The following is a 21,070-nucleotide window of genomic DNA, read 5'->3' as shown; positions in this document are numbered from 1 at the left end:
CAAGGAAAGTTCTAACTTACTCCGTAGTGAAAAAAACAAATCGCAGAGGTTCATCTGAAACGACAACATAATCTTTGTAACAACCTGCAATCTTTTTGCTGCTGCTAAGCGACTAAAAAAAAAAAATTGTTTTAGCATTTAGTAAATAAATACTAAAACAGAAGAAAAAAAGTTGAAAAATTAACTTCACTAAAAAACAACATGCAAATAAAACCTTTAGCAAACCGTTTCCATAAGAATGTTCTCTTGAATACGCTACAATAGGCTAAAATGATGACAAAGGGTTATTTAAAAAAAGAAAAAAAAAGAACTATAAATATATAAGTATAAATTGCTTATAACTTTATTCTTGCCTTATTTGGCGAAGTGACTCTTGGCAATCGAACTCGACAAACAACATTTCCATCTTGCTCAGCAAACCTTCAATAAAGATTTACAATTCGTTGCTATTTAAAAAACTCAAATTTCTTCTCAAACTTTAAATAAAATGTAAGCGATTTTTAGTCACACCTTCTTATACCGTCAAGACTGGTTGTCAAAAGGTCAACAACGCCACTGGCCGGCTTTACAAGTAACCCAACGAGACCTTTACCAACACCCTTAAAGAAGCCATTAATACCACTTGAACGCGCACCTTTATTAAGAAAAACAATTGAAGTAATGGAATAAATCCTCAAACATTGAATGATACATTTCCCAAAAATATTGTTTCGGATTTTCTATCAAAGATTACAAGAAATACTTTCCATTTATCATTACATTATATATATATATATATATATATATATATATATATATATATATATATATATATATATATATATATATAACGTAATGAATAATGTATATATAATGTAATGAATAATGTAATGATGAATGATTAACCAAATTTTCTCACCTTGGACTGGTTTTATAACAAGACCAGAAATACCATACATTAAACCCTATAAATATATATTTAAAGAATTATTTAAAGTTGAGAAAAAAGCTCTATTTACTGTTTATACACAAAATTATTAAACTTTTTTCTAGGTGTAAATATCCTCACAAGCAGAAATTGCTTTCCGCCGATAGCAAATTCTCGTCCAACACCTGTCCGCTCAGCTTGCATTCTTATTTTTCGTTTCTAGAACAAATAAAAGCTGCAATATCATCAAGAGTCAAATGTTTATCCAGCAAAAAAGACTTTATTTAAAAGTAGCGGACAACGACAAAATAGACTAAAACAAACCTACCCTTTTATATTCTGAATCAAAAGACATTGCTGCAACCACCTGTCCAAATTGCTCAGAGATCAAAGAAGCTGCCGCAACCGTTCCCCCTGTTTAAACAAATAAATAAAGTAATAGCAGAAAAGATTAACAAATAAAAGTTCAATAAAGTTGCAAATCATTTTCTCTAAGAATATTTCAACTCGACAAATCAGTGTGTAGTAATTTTAGATAAGCTCTATTAAACCAATATACCAATGGTGTGACCAAGTAAACTTTTAACCCCATAGGCTAAACCTTCAGCAAACTGATGAGGACCTTCCACACTACCCTAATAAAACAAAAGCAAAAAACTTGCTAAAACAAATAAAACGTAAATATTTAGAAATCCTGTAAAACTTTGGATATTGTATTGGTAAATAGTTTCTAATTTCATGAGAAAACTTACTAAGTAAGGTTCATAGAAAAGATCTTTAAGGCCTTCCCCATACTCTGAAATTAATCCATATGGATTTCCAAGAACATCTAAACCCAACACCAAAACATGAAACTGCTTAGCAGCCTGAAAGAAATTTAAAATGAAAATTTTCTTAATAAAGAATGTTAAAAAAAAATAAATAAATAAAAATAATAATAATAATAAAAAAAAGAGGTCAGAGAATAACAATTCTACTTGTATCAAGTAATGCTTGGTGGCTTCTGCTATAAGAATGTCCCTAGATAATGCAACATTTTTGCGTTCAAAAAAAGCCAATCTAAACAATATAAGGTTATTAAACTTTAACCTGGAAGGATTATTAATCATTATTTACTATAGCAGTTACAATCAGTTGTGATTTCCATCTTTATAACCTTTATAAAAGTTCTACTAGCTTAAAAAAGCTTTAAAAAATTTTTTTTTTCCAAGAAAATTATGTTTTCTGAAAAAAAAAAAAAAAAAAAAAAAACTTTTAGTCAACTTCATAGTTTTATTTATTTATTTAAACTTTAGTTTTTGCATGCGTTTTATGATTTTCTGTTACTTTTTCTGAGCTTTTAATCCTGAAATTTTATTTTTAAAACTTTTCTGAAATGTGAAAAAAACAAATTAATGATATTTATAAAAATTAAGAGACAATAACAAAGAAAGATATACTTGATAACAATGTCATTAACGTCCGTGAAATGGATTCCAATGGCACTCACCAACCACTCAAACAACTCTGAATTAGTGTTTACCTCGACTTTGTGACTTTCAAGTGAGAAGCTCAAGTGAATTTTCACTGGAGACAAGTGAAAATAATTTAACAGAAGATTGCTAGAATGAGAACCTAAGATTGTATTGACTAATTCCTCCTCAGTCTTCTGCACAACAAGCATGTCACTTTCTAATTGAGTGAGCTCATTTGTGTTTACTGTATTTGAATTATCAAAACTCATTATTCCAGTAATAATATCTCTATCTAATTTCAAATTGATTTCTTGTAGTAGCACTTTTAAATACCTTAAAAAAAAAAAACATAACAAATTTCAACTTTATTATCCCTAGTAAGTTTGAAAATAACCCCTGTGTTATCAAAAATTTTATTCTCATTTAAACAAGGTAAATTTTTTTTGATATAAATTTTTTATTTTTATAAATAAATTAAAAAAAAACAAACAACAGAATCATAAGAAATATAATCACCGAATAATTATAGTATCATTTAAAGAACCAAAGACAACTGAAACTTCAATAAATGGTTTGATACCTACAAATAAGAAGTTCATATTATGTAAATGAAAAAAAGTTATCAAAATATTAAACAAAAAAACATTGGGTTTCTTAATAAAAAAAAAAAAAACCTTTTCTTTTCAGAATGTGTGGAGGCAGAGGAGTAGGATATAAAACTGCAGGAAAAATTACATCATATTGTTGGCTGTCAACCTTAACAATAGGAAAAAAAAAGCAAATTTAAAAAATTTTTTCATTTATAAATCTTGACTATTAATTTTTAAAAAATTTTATGTTGTTGATAAAGCAACCTGCAACCTCTGAAGATAAATATGAAAAGAAGTATTCCGTTCAGACTGTGTAAAGTGCAGCCATAGTGCTGGTTCTTGTGATCGACGCAGAGTACCAGCATAAGGGAATTTCATAACCATAGTTTCAAAGTCAACCTAGAATTTCCAAACTTTTTGTCATATCTTTTAAATGATAATAAACCCTTAAATAATATTACTTGGTTTATTTATTACCAAATAAAAAATTATTTTATACTAAAATTTATGAAGTCTTTTAGCAAATCAGAAATATGAGAGAACATCAAACAACGTTATTGCAAAATTTGAAAAAAAAAGATTTCTTTTTTACTTTAAGCTTGCTTTTGATATTTACACGAATAGAATCATTTCTCCAACTCTCTTCCAATAATGTAGATGTACCAGCATCTAGAACATTCCATCCTTTGCCAGAATTCACTTCCCATTTCGAGGTACCTCTGTAAAGAATATTTAAATTAAATATTTATTGTGATATTCTCTAATTCTTACTTTTATGAACAAAAAACTAAAAATTCCTTAGAAAACTTTAAGAGGCTGACATTAAAATGAAGAGATTTTTTTTTTCAAATGAAAAGCAAAAATCTTGAGAACTTGACAAATAAAAAGCATTAAAAAGATTAGTATATTAAAAAGTGTAAAAAACAGGTCACTGACCCTGTGATGCTGATATAAGCAATTTCTATGGGAACTGAATTTATCAAGGACAATCCAATCCCTTGAAGTGAGACAAAAACTTCCATAGTGATAAATTCTTCACTTTCACTCTAAGTAAAAAAAAAAAAAAAAAAAAGTAAAAAAGAAGTAAGAAAGGCTTAAAATTTAACATTCTAGACCTAAAAGCTTCTAATTATTTATATAATATGTTGTACCTATTATTGTTGTTACATCAGTGGTAAGTTAATAAAAAACTTTTTACTAAAATGTACAAAATGAAGCAGCAAAAGTTAGGAAATGGAAGCTTTTAAAGAACTTTCTTTACAAAAACTTAAATGTGCTTAGTTTTACTATTAACAAATTTTTCTTCAATCTTTAACTTTTTTTAACTTTATTAACCTTACCCTCCGTAATTTTTTTGCAATATTGGTGTCAGTTGTAAATCCAAGCACCCTTTGCATGCCATCTAAATATGATACCCAATAAATATCAGGTAATGGATTTGTTGATTCATCAGAAATTAAAGGAGCATTATCTTCTTTGTCAATATGACAGCATGGAAAACAGCTACTAGTGCAATAGTGTGAACTTTGAAAAGATGCATCTTGTATGTCATGTGATATACTATTTTTAAATTTCCCAAATGTATTCTAAATAAAAATGTAATAGGAAAAGGATTTTCTTACATAAAAAAAGATTAAATGATTGCATAAATTTAAGTAAAAACCAGGTAGGTGAAAAACTGTTCACTGGTAAAAAAACCTCTACATGTTACATACCTGAATTGGATTGATGAGGGTATACTGATTTTTTTTATAAGGATCACAAAATACTAAAATTGCTTTTGGCTTATTGAGATCTTTCCAAGTAAAGTATTGAGAATGATTTGGTAAAAATTCAATGGTACTTAACAATGATGTTGTGTCTCTAAATACAACTTCTTAGATTTAAATATCAGATATCACAGGTTACATGAAAAAAACTTTATAATTTATCATTATTAAAAAAAAAAAAAAAAAAAAAAAAAAAAAAAAAAAAGCCAATTGGAATACTTTTGTTCTATAAATATAGATTGAGAGTGGCAGTAATTGTCAATACGTAGTGGAATACATCCATCTTGATAAGATGATATTTTCATAACAAACTTTTCTCCAAAATTATTTACATCAATACAAACAGTCTCTGATGAGGAAAGTCTTTTAACACAATTATACTTATGATCAAACGGTAAGGCAGGTGCTAGGTAAGCACCTTTTTCTTCCTTGATCAACAACAAAGGAGATTCAAGCCAAATGTGTGAGCACTAAAGCAAAATAAAATAGGTGGATACATTCATAAAAAATAGCAGTTTAAAAAAATGTAATATCAAAAGAAATATCAAAAAAAAAATTAAGTAAACATAAATATACAAAACTCTAAATAAATAATGAGTTTATACCTCCATCTTCTCTAAACATTTCCATTGGGGTTCTTTTAAAGCTTCTGAGAAAAAGAGCTTAAACTAAAAATAGAAGCATTAAGTAATCTGACTAATTTCAAACAAATCTATTTGAATAATACTTAAAACCACTACATACAACAATTAGTCACTTAGATAATTGATATAACTCTCAAATTTTTTGAATTTAGTGCAATAAAGTATTATCAAAGTTAAAACAATCAAACCTATTAAACTCACAAACCTCTGTATTGTTAGAAATAAGATGAGTAGGTGAGAATGTTATGATATAAGTAAGCTTAAACGATGATAGCTTAACAGTTGAGTGAATCTAAAATATGAAATTTGTTGAGGTAAAATATTTTTAAATAATCTTTTTAAACAAATTTCACAAAACATTATTTTATAAAAATATTTTCATAAAACTATAAAAGTAACTTTATGAAACAACTTTCATAAAAAGAATTTTTATAAAATAATTAGAATCATTTTTTACAAAACAAAAAGTAAAACTTTCATACTACTTTGATTTTAAAAGATTTTCATAAAAGTAACCTTGTATTCTCTTTGTTGACTATCTTTGCATTTGATAACACTTTCATCACTAATAATATTCATTATGAATGAATCTGACCATGCTCCACCAAGTAAAGATAAATTTCCCTGTGAATTAAAGTGTTGAACATAAAATACTATTATGCTCACCTGGGTTTAATAAAAAAATTAAAAAAATCTAATTTTTTGTAACAAAAGTATAATATGATAATATCAATAACATGAAGAAAATTCTTTACATACCACACAAATATTAAAAATAATGCATATAAAAACAATAAGTGGCAAACTCAAAGCGCATAAATTTATATAAAATCATGACTTGACTGTTAGTAACAATGTAGTCAAAATAGTAAATTTAGAACAATATTTATATAAAGATCATTTTAAAAAACCTTTTCTTTTTTCAGCTGGTTATATGAAATAATTGTTGGAGACTTTTGGTTGGCTCCCATGTTGTATAAGTTCCCTTGTGAATTCTAGAAGAAAAGAGAACAAGAGAAAAACCCTCCAAACCAAAAGAATCTCCATTCTTCATCATTGGATAAAATAAAGAAAGCAAAAAATTCAAAGCTTTAAAACTATTTCATTGTAAACCTTACTCTAAATTGAAGATTTAATCCTGTTTTGTTGACCAACCAATATGATGTAAAGAGACGTATCTTTAAAACACCATCTTTATGTTCCATCAGTGTTTCAAGCATCTAAAATTTTTATTTTAGTTTTATCAATGAGAAGTCAAGAGATCCCCTGCATATTAAAAAAAAAAAAAAAAAAAAAAAAAAAAAAAAAAAAAAAAAGATAAAGGAAGTTATTTATCAAGTTTTTGAATTTAAACTTAAATTTACCAAACTATTTCTCAATTTGTTCTGACAACTCATTTCAATACAACTTCTTTGAGTGACTTTAAAACTAGTTACACCAATCCATGCATTACCACTTTCATCACAATACTAACAAAAAATATTTTTTTAACCTTTAAAGCATAAGAAATATTTAAACCAAAATGTAAAGTTATCTGAATATTGCTTTAAAATAAATTTGAGATGTCCAACTAAGTACACTGAAACATTTTCTCAAAATAAAAATGAAATATTCTCTCAAGATGTGATTGCTAATAAAACAGGAAATGAACACTTTGAAAAGAAAAATACCTTAACACAGATTTTCAAAGTTTTCTTCAAAATATTAGTGTCCATTATCTCTTGCATTGTCCCAGATTCTATAAAATATTCAGGGCCTTTTATGATCTAAAAATAATAATAATCCTATTAATAAATTTTAAGCACAAAGAGCAATAAGAAAAAGAATTGGAAAAAACAACATAAAATAGAATAAAAGAACTACCTTTGATTGGGTGTAAATGACCACGGTTAAAGGAAGAAAATTTACAACAACAACAGGAGGTGCAAACACAATTGATTTGTATGTAACGTTTTGCTTTAACTCACTTTTTATAATTACCTTTTAAATCAAAACTAGATTAATTTATAAAGCTCATTTATTTAATGCATATCAAATTATAAATTACAGCAATAAATATGAAACAATGCAGTAAATAATAACAACATAAAAACATAATTACAAACTATCTTTTATAATATTCCAACAAAAACAAATGTTTGAAATACTTTGAAGAAAATAATTACACATTAATTTATTGGACTTACATTTACATATTTTATATTTTCACCGCACTTGCATTTAATCATGGTTTCTTCCTCTTTAACATCCCTTAATGATATCACTTTCTCTGACAGGAAGTTTCTATAAAAATGATAGATTCAAAGTAGGGATTGCAATCCCGGGATCCCGAAATCCCGGGATCCTGACCTTTTTTATGATCCCGAAATCCCGGGATTGTCTAACATCAATCCCAAGATTCCCTTTTAGATCGAACAAAACAAAGCGTAATAAAAAAATATATAAAAAAACCAATAATTTTGCGTATCAATAAAATAAATTTTATTTAGCATAAAATTGTAAAAAGCATTGTATTTTCGGTTGTACAATAAAATACGATATCGAAAAGGATTGATTAAGAGAATAACAAAAGTGAAAATCTTTGCACTACGTCATGTTGGTTAACATATACACTATTTAAAAATTGAATACGATCTGACTTAAATAATAGATTTGTAAGCAATAAAAAATATTATTATAGTATGGTTGCTTGCGATACCCACACTTTGTATCATTACATACGGTTTGTATTTATTTTATAATAGTTTGTTATATAATACAAATTTACGTTGTTTCTAAAAAGTTATGTAAACACTTTAAAAATATTCGCATTATATTAGTTAGATTTTTTAATACCTTAGTTACTATTGTTAATAATTTTTTATAGCTTATTTACTATTGTCAGTTTTTTCAAACTGAAGAAAAGCACATTTCTTATAAGGGAGAATCTTATGATTAAAAATCAAATCAGCATGTCGTATGTGGGTTTTACAATTAAAAGTAACTCAGCTGTTTGGAAATATTTTCTACGGGATGAAAAAGGCCAAACAGCAATGTGTAAATTACCAAACTGCAAGAAAATTTTAAAAATTGGTGGTGGCTCAACAAAAGGACTTCATACACATAGACCTGTATGAATTCGATGCAAATCAGCCAGATTTTAACAATGAATTTTCTGACAGTGATTCAATCGAGAATGAGGACACTGAAGAAGATTTGTTGGACTACAATCATAAAAAGATAAGACCTAAAATTGAACTAAATGAAGTTATTATGGGCCAGTCATTAAAAAAGTACGCAAACTAATACTAAGATTTAAACAATCACCTACCAAGAACAACATCTTACAAAAATATATTAAGGCTGAATTTTGAAAACAACTGTCTTTAATAATGGACTGCAAGACACAGTGGAGCAGCCTTCTGTTAATGCTTAAACGATTTTACAAAGTAAAAAATTGTATACAAAAATTATGAATTGATATTTACCCAGTGCAAGATAATTCTATAGCTGTGTCACATGATGAAGTGAAAATATTATCAGAGACTATTACAACTTTAGTTCCCATTAAAGCAACGGTTGAAGCAATATGTCGCCGAGATTCTAAACTGTTTACAGCCAACATTGCTATTAATTTCATGCTAACAAAATTAAAAGATGCTGACAATAAAACAAGCAAAGAAATGCGTAAAGCTTTAATGACTTGCATGCATGAACGCCGAACCGATATGAGTGGACTTCTGTAATACCTGCATAACGGTCGAAGCCCCGTTGAAGTTGATGAAGTACAATGCCTTCTTCATTTAAATGTCGAAAACTTTTAATAGAATTGTTGGAAAGATTAAATGCTTCCAATCCTGCTCTAGTAAGAGCATCAGTTGAGTCTGACATGCTGGATTTGATTGAGGAACCTAAAATGGCTCCTGTGTTTGAAAGTAATAATTTAAGTATTGAAGAGGAACTTGATGTTATTAAAGAAGGACAATCACCAATACAACCAATTAGACATGAAATATTGTCATCAAAATGTCAAAAAGAAATGTCACTATTTGAAAATGTGGGTACACGTGGCGATTAGTTAGAAAGAGTTTATTCTTTTCTAACGACCGTGAAATTGACGTGTCGAGGCTGAGCGGACATTTTCTTTTGCTGGACTGTTCAATACAAAAATTCGTAACCGTTTAGACAATAAAACTTTGTACGCGTTATGCTTTCTGAAGTCGCATTTCGAAGCACAAAAAACATAACATATCTCCTTATTTCTAACATAATTGTTTAACATTAATTAACATGTAAAATTTAATTAACATGTTAAATTAAATTCATTTAATAAATATATTTTTAATTAAATGTAATGTTTTTATTCTACTTAATACTATATAGAAGTTGTATCTGCTTTTCAATCACGGGATCCCGGGATTGATGTTTTTCAATCCCGAAATCCCGGGATTGAAAAAAACCTCCGGGATTGCAATACCTAATTCAAAGCCAAAAAAAATTTTCAAAATGATTATTACTCAAAATCACAATATGCATAAAAATATAACTAAAAGTAACACATTATTTAGGGTCGTTAAATGTTTTTTGATTTTATTAATTGCTGTTTAAAAATAAAGTGACAAAATTGTAAAAATCAATGAAAAACCTTTGTAGCTCTATTTTTATTTCATCAATCAAGAAGTATTCTAATGGAATGGATGTATTTTTTTCAGCTATGCAAAGCTCTTGTCCACTTGCAGAGCAGACAGAAACACTCATCGGCAACTTGTTAAAAATCTAATGAAAAAATACAGATTCTTTTTCTTCTCAGGATTAATGGGAAAATTCCAGAGCTGCAATCCAAAGGTCTTACTACAAACCATTAATAAAAAAACCTCCGAAAAAAGAAAAAGAAAAAAAAAAAAAAAAAATTGTAAGGTTTAAGATATTACTAACTTGTATAGTTGAGGAAATTGTTATAAATCTTCTTCCATTTAAAATCTCAACATTGACAAGAATCTCAAAAAATGTTCCATTCTAAAAAAATGTTCATTTAAAAGATCTGAAACCACGACCATCCAGAAAATTGAAGTAAAAACTAGTTCTTAGGAAAAAATATAAAAATATGTCTGTAAAAATACAACCTACCTTTGAGGGATATAGCTTATAACCAAAACAACCAGCAGTAGCCATCAAGACATTTTTTATTAAGCTAAAACCTGATACCTAAAAATTTATTATGAACATTTATAGATTAGGTATTTATAGAGTATGTGTGAGAGATTTTTTATTTTTGTTTTGTAATGTTATGCATATTTGAACATACAAAATTTGTGTTAAACATTTAAAAAGGACGCCTAAATATTTAAACAATGATCAATAACTAATATGTAAACTTTAAAACTTGCAAATAACTCCTGGCTCAGCATAATCATCATTACAAAGCAAACTTTTACCCAAACTTGCAGCTACAATTAAAGATGGTGTTTCAAGCTTGGTGTTTACCAGAACAATTAAATTAATTTTTTTCTGAAAGTGTAACTCATTGTTCTGATTTAATTGTGAATTGTTGCAACTTTACAAATTGCCTTTTTTTCTGAAATTAATCATGCGTAGTACTTTTCATCAAAATATGCATGACTGAGATATCAAAAACATCTTCTATGTTTTTATCAAAATATAATTGCATGACTCAGATATCGAAAAGATCTTCTGTGTGTTACAGCATTCTTCTTGTATTGTTTTTGATTGCTTTACATTTGTTTCTTTTTCAACTTTGTTTAGCAAAAAGATTTTCTGGATTTCTTTGATGCACAATTTAAGATTTACAGACAAACAATTTAAGATTTAATGCAAAATAGCATAAGCTTATAAGCTTATAAGCTTATGCTATTTTGCATTAAATCTTAAATTGTTTGTCTGTAAATCTTAAATTGTGCATCAAAGAAATCCAGAACACACACACACATACATGTATATAAAGATAACTATTATCATAATGGTTTTTGCATTTATGCTTACTAAATTTTACTTAAATCTAAAAAAAAAAAAATTATTTTATACAAACAGTATTAGTTACATTAGAAAGTATTGAAAAATGCTCCCCAAAGTGATGAGAAAAAAAGGTTTTACAAAACATACTTGAATATCAATGATGTCAGAAAATGTTTCAGAGTTTTCTTGTGTTCTTGAGTATACTCTGTTTAACATTCTAGAACTTCTAGAGCGAACTGAAAATCAAATAAATATTTTCTTTCAAATTCTAAATTAGTAGCAACTATCATAACAACAGTTTATCATGAAAATATCAATTATTTTTCAAAAAAATTCTACCAGAAGGAGATTTTTTGACAAGATGATAGGTAGATAAAGAGGGAGATTCAATGCCAACAGCTAAAGTATTTGATCTTTGTAGTATCTGAATTGATGAGCTGCTTGTAGATGCCTTAATTAATTAGAAGATTGTATAACTATATTTTGAATACATATTACTATTAATCAGATAAATTATTCAATAAAAATATATATTTTTTGCACTTATTTGTTGCAGACGGTTTTTGGTGCAACCAAATAATTGTTTTAAAGCCTTTTTAAAAATAAAAGTGTATAACTTTGCATAGAGCAAAATTGAAAACTTTTTGAGATCGTGATGATTATTTATTATTATTTTTACTACTACTACTACTACTACTACTACTACTACTACTACTACTACTACTACTACCACTACCACTACCACTACCACTACCACTACCACTACCACTACTACTTACTACTTACTACTTACTACTACTACCACTACCACTACCACTACCACTACCACTACCACTACCACTACCACTACCACTACCACTACCACTACCACTACTACTACTACTACTACTACTACTACTACTACTACTACTACTACTACTACTACTACTACTACTAAATAGAATTAATCAGAATAAAGAATAAACCAAGTAATAGAAAAAGTAAAATAAAAACTTACTTTTAAAGTCTTTTCAATCCATATAATCATATCAACACCCAACTGCACAAAAAGTTTTAACAAAAAATTTAAGTTTTGTTTCTTTAAAATACCTTACTTATAAATATATTATATCTTTAAAATATATTAAATTTTTTGTGTCTTTTAGATGTAAGAAAAACATTGAGAAATTGAATTAAATTAAAAAAATTAAGTATCTGTAATGAAAATTTAAAATATTACAATTACTCTACAGTATAAAATCATGACATTGCATCAGTAATCAAAAATATCTCATGCCTGATTTTCAAAATGGTACGGAGCAACTAACTCCGTTTTGACCGGATTTCTTAATGCCTTCATTGAAAAACCCTTAAAATAAAACAACTCACATAAATTTTATGAAATTAGGACATACTAACTTCTATAACAAATGCTACATTTTAAAAAAATATACAAAGAAGTTAACAATTTTTAAAAATAATAATACTTCATAATATTCAATAAACAGTAATTTTTTAATATCCAAAAAATAATTTTAGTAAAATGCTTTTTCTTGTATATTTATATATTTATTTTTTATGTTAAAACTACACTTCATTTTTAAAAAGTTTTACATTCACATAGTGTTTAACATTGTGTGGACTTAGTACTCTGGAAATACACTCAAAGTACTAAATCTGGTACTAATCTGGTATTTTAATTAATATTGTAAAACTTCTATTAAGACTTATAAATAGAGACTTTAAGTAAAATGATACCTCAGAAATCAGTGAAGCAACTTTTAAAAATTTGCTTGTTATTGTAAGTTGCAAAATACTCTCTGAGCTTATTACTAAATGCATTATCTCTCTCTTTTTTGCATCACTTGTGTCAACATAGTCAGCTCCAAAACTAATAGAAAAACCTTCCAATTCAAAATATATAAAGTCTTTGCTTTAACCGGTTTTAATAGGATAGAGGTTGATAAGAAAAGTACAAAAACGAAAGCAATTCTTTATAAAGGCCTGTGCAAACTTTTTGTTTTGTAATATTTAAATGTGAAAAAAAGTTCATTCAAAAATGCAACTTACATATTTTCAGGTTTAGTTTCAGAAAAGCTGTCATACAAATCAATTTTTTTATTTTCACGATAAAAACTCTACAGTAAAAAAACAAAAAAATGATGACAATAACAAAACAATTGAGAGAAAGAACCTTTTTTAAAGCATGTTATCATCTCTTACTCTAATGTTAACTTCAAATGAATCATTTTGTTCGTCATCAAGTTCAATCACTGGCTCCCAAGTTGCCAATTCATCATTAAAAAGACTTGCTTCAATTGTGTAATCCCCTTCAATAGAAATCTAAAAAAAATAGGATATGAAGGCAAGTAAAAAAACACAAAGAGGTCACAATATTTTATCATTAAAGCAAATCTTTTTTTTTCAAATAAACAAAGTTCTATTTCACTATTATAACTGAAACAGATATATATATATATATATATATATATATATATATATATATATATATATATATATATATATATATATATATATATATATATATATATATATATATATATATATCACTATATTTCACTATAATAACAGTTAAACTGAAACAAAACTTGGTTTATTTAAACAAAATTTTCAAATTAGTAATAGATTCCATCTAGAAAATATTAACTTCAAAAAGTAATATGGCTCGTTTTGATTAATTTAAAAGTAATAAAATAAGTATACCTTAGATGACCAATCAAGTACTTTGGTGGAAGCACATATATTAAACCTTAGAAGTGGCACAACAACTCCTTTTAAATCGTTTCCCAAAGTTAATTCAACTGCATCCAATGAAAGATTAAACTGAAAAAAAAATCGTTTGACAGTGTGATTAATTACAAATTTAAAGCTGATGAATTTTTCAAAATTTATGACCAATTATTTTGGCACACTGAATTAGAAAAGCTATTACAAGCATTTAAAAGCTATTAATGGGCATTTCATACCTTTTGCATACCAGCTTGATTGATATTGTTCAAAGATACAGATCCATCTGTTGGAACTTTAAAATCAACAATAACATCTCTAATACTTATTTTGTTATATGCACTTAAAAGAATAAGTTTTTGACACTATTTAAAAAAAAAAGATGTAATTAATCATAGAGACCAATACAGAAGTCTTGATCAAGTAGGTCTTGGTTTAACAATTGTGGAGACCAATCAACTTTTGTATTTAACTTCAGAGGAGCCACACTTTTATTTTCTTGTAAAATCTTAAAGAAAGAAATATTATTTATATGGTTGAGAAAATGACCACACCCTGTTTAAAACAAATCATGTCAATTTATTTTAGAAAAAGACTTACTTGATAGCCAATTATGCCATCAGCAATATGAATAACTCTAGTAAGAATACTTGGTGAGAGACAAAATATCATCTTTTTAATTAAAACTTCTATTTCAAAAGCATTTGTCAACAACACCTTAGAGGTTACTGAGCAAGGTTGAAGCAGCTAAAAGAATAACACTGAAGATATACTGCTATATTAGAGGACCTTTAAATGAAATATATCACTCATCAAGTCTCATCATCATAAATTCTAAAAAAAAATAGGTGCAGTTACCATTAAAAACTTTTGTTTTTTTGTAATGGGATACTCTTTCAGTACAATTTCAAATAATGCATCTGCTAGTTGAATGCACATTTTCTCTCTGTATTGTTCATAGATAATAGTGGACTGAAGCTAGATAAATAATTTTATTAACTACATTAGTTAAATAGATTCATTATTTTTCATAACTATTAAACCTTTGTTCTTTTAAAATTACTTTTTATACCTGGACAACAATGGCATTAGTAACTTCCCCCATGACATCTTGAACTAAAACTATTTTCAGATTTGGAAACTCAAATGTTGCTCTCAGCAAGAGCATTTCACTAGAAGCAATCACAACATAGTCATCCTTTGGTGTAAAAGTATACATCAAATATGCAATCAAATCTTTTAGGAAATCGATATTTATAAGTAATGTTCCACTTTGGAGTTGAACTGTCACTAAAAATGTAAAAAAAAAAAAATTTCACAGTAAAAGAAAAGTTTAAAACAAAAATTATTTGGTTGCACCAAAAAAAACTGTCTGCAACAAATAAAAAATATATTTTTATTGAATAATTTATGATTAATAGTAATATGTATTCAAAAGCTTTAAATCAAAATAATGTTAAAGCACAGATAAACATAATGAATATAATAGCCTTTAAACCAAGTTTTAATCAAATTTATTACAATGTTGTATATTATCTTGCCAACTGTAAGATACAACCAGCCTATTTTTTTCATCATTATGGTTCATACTTCCAAAAGCAACATCATCTTCTGAAGTTTGCTCAAACATTCTATAAATATCCATTTAACAAAAAACATCAATTTTCAATATTGAAGCAACAAAATTCATAAAATTTAATTAAAAATGTTTAGTGATATTCAATTCTCAATATTTATTAGATATTTTACATAAATTGAAACAAAATGCTAGCATGTTTAAAACAAAGAGGACATTTCTTCTTCAAAGAAAACCAGAAAAAAATTAAACATACTTTTTAAACACCAATTTTGAGTAAGGTCGAACATCAGTAGCTATGAGTTCTTTCAAGGTCATCTTTACTAAGATGATTTCACTGACATGAACTTTCAATGCAAGCTTTGAACAGCATAGTTCACAGATGTTGATTTTCTCAGAAAAATATTTTTCCTGAAGTCATAAATAAAACAGATTCATAAAAATATATTTTTAAAATGATACATCAGGTATAACAAAAAATGAACAAACCTTAAAAAGATCAATGGTTGAAACAATGAGTTTAACTGTTTCACATTTTAAGTTAACATTAACAGCAGTGGAGTCAGTTCGTTTCATTTTTTCTTGAGAAGAATTTAATGAGACATTGGGTTCTATAAACAGTTCCTGCATTTTTCCTAAGAAACAAATATTTTTTTAAATGATTGAAATTTACCAATTATTAATTAATAAAATGATAAATTTTCAATAAACATACAATACCTTTCTCATTAAAATTAGCTTGAAAGATGTAAATTAAGAGTTGTATGTCTTTTTCATTTAAATGTACCTATAAAAAAAACATTTTTTTTTTTGTTGTAAAAAATGTTTTTAAAATGTTGAGCAGCTGATGTTCTACTTTATGTATAAACAGTGGCAAAGACTTTGTAAATGATATAATAATAACCTTGTCTATATGGCACCAGAATCATTAATATCAATCGAATAATACTGACATGTTTTAAACATATTTTTTTAAACATATTGTTATTCTATTTCTATGATAAATTAAATGGAATAAGAATTATATTTTTTTCAAAATGCTAAACAATTTAAAACTAATTCTTAATTTTTTTGAAGATGCTGGACTTTGTTTCTCTATATCAAGAATTATTCTTATAGGACATAAAATGGTACACATGAATAAATGAGTAAACTCAAAAAAAAAATAAAGAAATTAGAAAGTAAGAAAACACAAGAAAAAAATCATAAAAAAAATTTAATCAAAATTTTAAGACAGATATTGAAAAAAACTTTATAGAAAAGAAAAAGTGAATCAAGTTGTTGCAGATTGACAGCCATAAATTTAGTTCTAATTACACTTGTTCAAATGTTGTAGCTAAAGAATGAATTAAAAAAAAAATTATTCTAAGGTACATAGACATTTTTTTAAAAAAAATAGAAAAAATAAATGGCTGAGTGCCCTAGACAAGAAAATTTGGCTCGTTAAAAAATGTCATTTTTGGGCTCTATGAAGCCAAAAAATAACTTAAGATTAAGTGTAACATAGAAAGATTAAGTGTAACATAGAAAGATTAAGTGTGACAGAAAGATTAAGTGTAAAATAGAAAGATTAAGTGTGACATAGAAAGATTAAGTGTGACACAGAAAGAAAATTACTTAAGATTATGTGTGACATAGAAAGATTAAGTGTAACAGAAAGATTAAGTGTAACATAGAAAGATTAAGTGTGACATAGAAAGATTAAGTGTAACATAGAAAGATTAAGTGTAACATAGAAAGAAAATTACTTAAGATTAAGTGTAACATAGAAACCACAAACTATTTACTGTGTTTTCATGTTAATACTTTGTGTAATTTTTACTGTATCTAATTACAAATAATTTAAATTATAAATAAACAAAAAAAAAATGCACTGAAAAAAATACAACTAATTACAGTAATTGGATTAATAGTAACATCTATTTGCAAACTTTGAATTTTCTTTTCAATTAATTGAGCAATCTGTAAAGATGCATTCAAGTTATCCATAACTTTGGTTTCTATTTTCTTATCATGCCTTAAAAAAGAAAAACATTTTTTACATGAGGAATAAAAAAACAAAGCATTCCTTATATCAAGAACAAGGTATAAAAAATATATGAAATACATAATAACTTACACTGATAAGTTCATTTCACTTAAATGAACTGTAATGTTATTAACAAACATTACTTGTGAATTTTGAACAATACATCTATCAAGATTTGCTGAGAGATATTTATTTGATACAGATGTTTCAGGGTAAATTAACAAAGAAGAAGCAACATCAATATCAAGTTGAAGAAAAGTACCAGGCTAAAAAAAAATACTATTAATTTAAACATTTATTTCATTAAAAAAAAAATCACCAAAATAATTGCAAGAATTTATTTAACAAAAGAAACTCTAAAACCAGTTTAGGGATAGCTTTAGCATCAAAATAAACCTTGCAATAACCAGGATTTTTAAAAAAGATTAACTCACAGAAGTGTCTTCGACCTTGCCATCAAGCTTTACAGTATATACCAAAGATATATGTTCCATTACATGCTGCAAGTAAAACTAAAAACAACAACAAAAAAAAATTAGGATATAACTTTAAACAAAAAACAACATTCAAAGAAAATAGTACTACCATGACATCCTGAATAAACTTGTAAAGGAAGACAACTTTAATTCTCCCAACCCTCAAGCGCAACAAATTTTGCTGTTGAATTGCTCCCTCACTTACAACTTCAGATGCTAAATACTAATAAATGACAAAAATATTTTGTAAAATTTTTATTAAAATTTTATGCTGCACAAAAAAACTTTTAACATTTGTTAAATGCTTTGGTTTTTAGCAACTTTCAGCTTGATATCTTGATGCTTGGAGAATACAAAATATTTTACTAAAGATATATTCACATAAACTTTCATTTTTTAAAAATGTTTACAAGTAAAATAAATATTTTTTATCTTGACATATAAGACTTTATTTCCCATAAAATATAAATTCTAAAACAAGATTATAGCCATAAATAAGAAAATAATAACTGGAAAAATAATAAGTAACACAAGAAATGATTGAAAAAGCAAGTTTTCTTTACAAAAAGATTTGCTTTTGTGTCAAATTCTTTTTTTCATTTATTATCCTATTTATAATACAATATATATAATATATATAATATTTCATTTATATTCCTACATACTAAAAAAATTTTCTACCTCAAGTATAAGTAAGTTTTCATCAAGTAAAAGCAAAATCTACAAATCAAATAAAAGACATAAAACTAAATGTAATGATAATACTAAATATAATACTAAATATAATAATAACTGCAAAAAGTAATAAGAATAAGACAAACAATAAATGTAAAAAGTATAAGAAGATCAATATCACTAATCAATTACAAATGAAAAAAAAAAGAAAAAGAAACATAAAAAGAATAAAAAGAAAAAAAAAAAAAAAAAGAAAAAGAAAAATCACAAATAAAAAGAAACATATCATCAATGTCAAAAATGTTTTAAATAAAATATTCAATCTTTATACCGTATTGTATAAAGTATTGCATGACTGATCTTCAATACAAAGACTTTTTAATCTGTAAATCAACAATATTAAAGCATTTTCTTTAAAAAGCTAAAAATGATGTTTAAAAAAACTACATATTATAGAAATTGCTTTTTTTCAATCATTAGTTTTAACTTTAACTTAATAAGTTAATTAATCGATAACTTATACAACTTTAGGAGAAGTCTGCCATTCTTTCAAGTGCATGGTAAAGGATATTTTAGTCTTTAGTTAAAACAACAACAACCTTATTTTAAGAGAAAACAACAACAACCTTATTTTAAGAGAAAACAACAACAACCTTATTTTAAGAGAAAACAACAACAACCTTATTTTAAGAGAAAACAACAACAACCTTATTTTAAGAGAAGTCTCTTTTTCTTTCAAGTGCATCATCAAAACAAAATCTGATAAAAATAGAAAAAAAAACCATGCAAACAATTGAGCAAAAGAAATTAGAAATATTTTTTTGCATAGAGAAATTAAATTATTAGAAATATATTTTTACACAAAAAAAGAAAAAAGAATTTAAACCTTTGGCTGTTGTTATAGCTAAAAGATTATCTGAGCAACGCCATGTTAATGATAATGATGGAAGTGTCAAGTTAATGTTGAGCTGTGCTAAAAGAAAATTATCATTATTAATTAGTAATGATAGACAATAAATAATAGCATTAAAAACAATAATTAACAATTAATAATAATAATAATAATAATAATAATAATAATAATAATAATAATAATAATAATAATAATAATAATAATAATAATAATAACAATAATAATAATAATACTAATAATAATAATACTAATAATAATAATAATAATAACAATAATAATAATAATAATAATAATAATAATAACAATAATAATAATAATAATAATAATAATAATAATAATAATAATAATAATAGTAACAACAACAATAATAATAATAATATTAATAATGATAATAATAATAATAATTTTTCTCTTAATAATTTATTAATAATTTATTAATAATTAATAATAATAACAATAATAATAATAATAATAATAATAATAATAATAATAATAATAATAATAATAATAATAATAATAATAATAATAATAATAATAATAATAATAATAATAATAATAATAATAATTTTTCTTTTCAATTAACATTTTTTTAATTGAAAAGTTGAAAAGAGAGATAAAAAAAAGAAAAATTAAACACAACTGTGAAATGAATTACTTTCAGTCATCACAAAACACTCCATAACAGGCATGCTTAAGTGTTTTGGAAATAAGTTAGAGTTGAAAAAAAAACAGTGTTTTGTAAACACTGGACACTAAACAAGTAAAAAAGAGAGAGAAAAAAAAACATTGTAAAGCATGCAATTAAAACACCTAAGCTGCTGGGTGTTTTGCAAAAAACTGGGAGTTTTGCGATGTCTGGTTACTTTTAGATTGATTGTTAACTCTACTTTCAATGGAACTATCATGGACATCATTAGTAAAATCAAATGCCTTTTGAAAACTAAAATGAAAATAACTTTTTAAAATTAGGATTAAGGAAATAGGGTAACAACTCACTGAAAACAAAAACAAGTAACATTGTACTAGTTATGTTATGGCATTGGAATACTCATTGTACATTTATGACATTTAGTAGAAATTTAACAACTTATTTTACCAATAGAAATGAAAAAAAATATTTGAAAAAAAAAACAAAAGACAATAATGTAAAAAAACAGTAGGTTCAAAAATGAATAAAATCAATAACTTGTGTACTTTTTCAAAAGTGTGCTTGCATAAAAAAATATGTTATTTATAGCAGAATCATCCAAAAGAAGCATCAATTGACCAAATGAAATATTTAATTTTTGTTGTTGATTACTCATGATCTAAAAAATACATTAACGAATCATTGAAAATAGCTTTCACAATACTTTTCC

At 25.8% G+C, this 21,070-nt stretch overlaps 1 protein-coding gene across 6 annotated transcripts in view; it reads right to left on the bottom strand.

Annotated features, from left to right (window-relative positions):
• Positions 1-21,070, bottom strand: part of LOC145191965 (intermembrane lipid transfer protein VPS13C-like) — a 44,780-nt gene that overhangs the window by 984 nt on the left and 22,726 nt on the right. For 3 of the 6 annotated variants that reach the window (XM_090078384.1, XM_090078386.1, XM_090078387.1), the window contains 58 exons: positions 20,907-21,019; positions 20,576-20,652; positions 19,686-19,772; positions 19,507-19,558; positions 19,131-19,182; positions 18,806-18,844; positions 18,234-18,347; positions 18,083-18,160; positions 17,739-17,914; positions 17,516-17,636; positions 16,340-16,406; positions 16,109-16,254; positions 15,876-16,030; positions 15,565-15,674; positions 15,116-15,333; positions 14,902-15,021; positions 14,644-14,790; positions 14,446-14,551; positions 14,283-14,338; positions 14,020-14,139; positions 13,519-13,638; positions 13,366-13,433; positions 13,054-13,186; positions 12,593-12,664; positions 12,314-12,355; positions 11,656-11,767; positions 11,464-11,552; positions 10,471-10,548; positions 10,279-10,359; positions 9,989-10,119; positions 7,551-7,647; positions 7,228-7,344; positions 7,035-7,130; positions 6,729-6,833; positions 6,483-6,584; positions 6,276-6,359; positions 5,881-5,988; positions 5,570-5,656; positions 5,326-5,388; positions 4,940-5,190; positions 4,667-4,814; positions 4,292-4,537; positions 3,888-3,997; positions 3,544-3,670; positions 3,216-3,350; positions 3,036-3,117; positions 2,878-2,941; positions 2,347-2,694; positions 1,885-1,966; positions 1,660-1,773; positions 1,467-1,542; positions 1,236-1,321; positions 1,049-1,126; positions 899-944; positions 511-634; positions 354-420; positions 215-265; positions 21-112 (listed from right to left, as the gene is read on the bottom strand). In XM_090078384.1, coding sequence (XP_089934510.1) covers positions 21-112; positions 215-265; positions 354-420; positions 511-634; positions 899-944; positions 1,049-1,126; positions 1,236-1,321; positions 1,467-1,542; positions 1,660-1,773; positions 1,885-1,966; positions 2,347-2,694; positions 2,878-2,941; positions 3,036-3,117; positions 3,216-3,350; positions 3,544-3,670; positions 3,888-3,997; positions 4,292-4,537; positions 4,667-4,814; positions 4,940-5,190; positions 5,326-5,388; positions 5,570-5,656; positions 5,881-5,988; positions 6,276-6,359; positions 6,483-6,584; positions 6,729-6,833; positions 7,035-7,130; positions 7,228-7,344; positions 7,551-7,647; positions 9,989-10,119; positions 10,279-10,359; positions 10,471-10,548; positions 11,464-11,552; positions 11,656-11,767; positions 12,314-12,355; positions 12,593-12,664; positions 13,054-13,186; positions 13,366-13,433; positions 13,519-13,638; positions 14,020-14,139; positions 14,283-14,338; positions 14,446-14,551; positions 14,644-14,790; positions 14,902-15,021; positions 15,116-15,333; positions 15,565-15,674; positions 15,876-16,030; positions 16,109-16,254; positions 16,340-16,406; positions 17,516-17,636; positions 17,739-17,914; positions 18,083-18,160; positions 18,234-18,347; positions 18,806-18,844; positions 19,131-19,182; positions 19,507-19,558; positions 19,686-19,772; positions 20,576-20,652; positions 20,907-21,019 — 6,266 coding nt within the window. Of the gene's footprint in view, positions 1-20; positions 113-214; positions 266-353; positions 421-510; positions 635-898; positions 945-1,048; positions 1,127-1,235; positions 1,322-1,466; positions 1,543-1,659; positions 1,774-1,884; positions 1,967-2,346; positions 2,695-2,877; positions 2,942-3,035; positions 3,118-3,215; positions 3,351-3,543; positions 3,671-3,887; positions 3,998-4,291; positions 4,538-4,666; positions 4,815-4,939; positions 5,191-5,325; positions 5,389-5,569; positions 5,657-5,880; positions 5,989-6,275; positions 6,360-6,482; positions 6,585-6,728; positions 6,834-7,034; positions 7,131-7,227; positions 7,345-7,550; positions 7,648-9,988; positions 10,120-10,278; positions 10,360-10,470; positions 10,549-11,463; positions 11,553-11,655; positions 11,768-12,313; positions 12,356-12,592; positions 12,665-13,053; positions 13,187-13,365; positions 13,434-13,518; positions 13,639-14,019; positions 14,140-14,282; positions 14,339-14,445; positions 14,552-14,643; positions 14,791-14,901; positions 15,022-15,115; positions 15,334-15,564; positions 15,675-15,875; positions 16,031-16,108; positions 16,255-16,339; positions 16,407-17,515; positions 17,637-17,738; positions 17,915-18,082; positions 18,161-18,233; positions 18,348-18,805; positions 18,845-19,130; positions 19,183-19,325; positions 19,374-19,398; positions 19,408-19,506; positions 19,559-19,685; positions 19,773-20,575; positions 20,653-20,906; positions 21,020-21,070 lie in introns of those variants that run through there. The other 3 variants (XM_090078385.1, XM_090078389.1, XM_090078388.1) reach the window with 3 other exon arrangements.

The sequence above is a fragment of the Hydra viridissima genome, unplaced genomic scaffold (genome assembly GCF_058129835.1).
Source record: "Hydra viridissima isolate aposymbiotic clone 2 unplaced genomic scaffold, HvirCarnegie_v1 scaffold_2, whole genome shotgun sequence".
NCBI classification, from domain to species: Eukaryota; Metazoa; Cnidaria; class Hydrozoa; order Anthoathecata; family Hydridae; genus Hydra; species Hydra viridissima.
The sequence above is the reverse complement of the archived record's forward strand: the minus strand, read 5'-3'. Positions and strand labels throughout refer to the sequence as shown.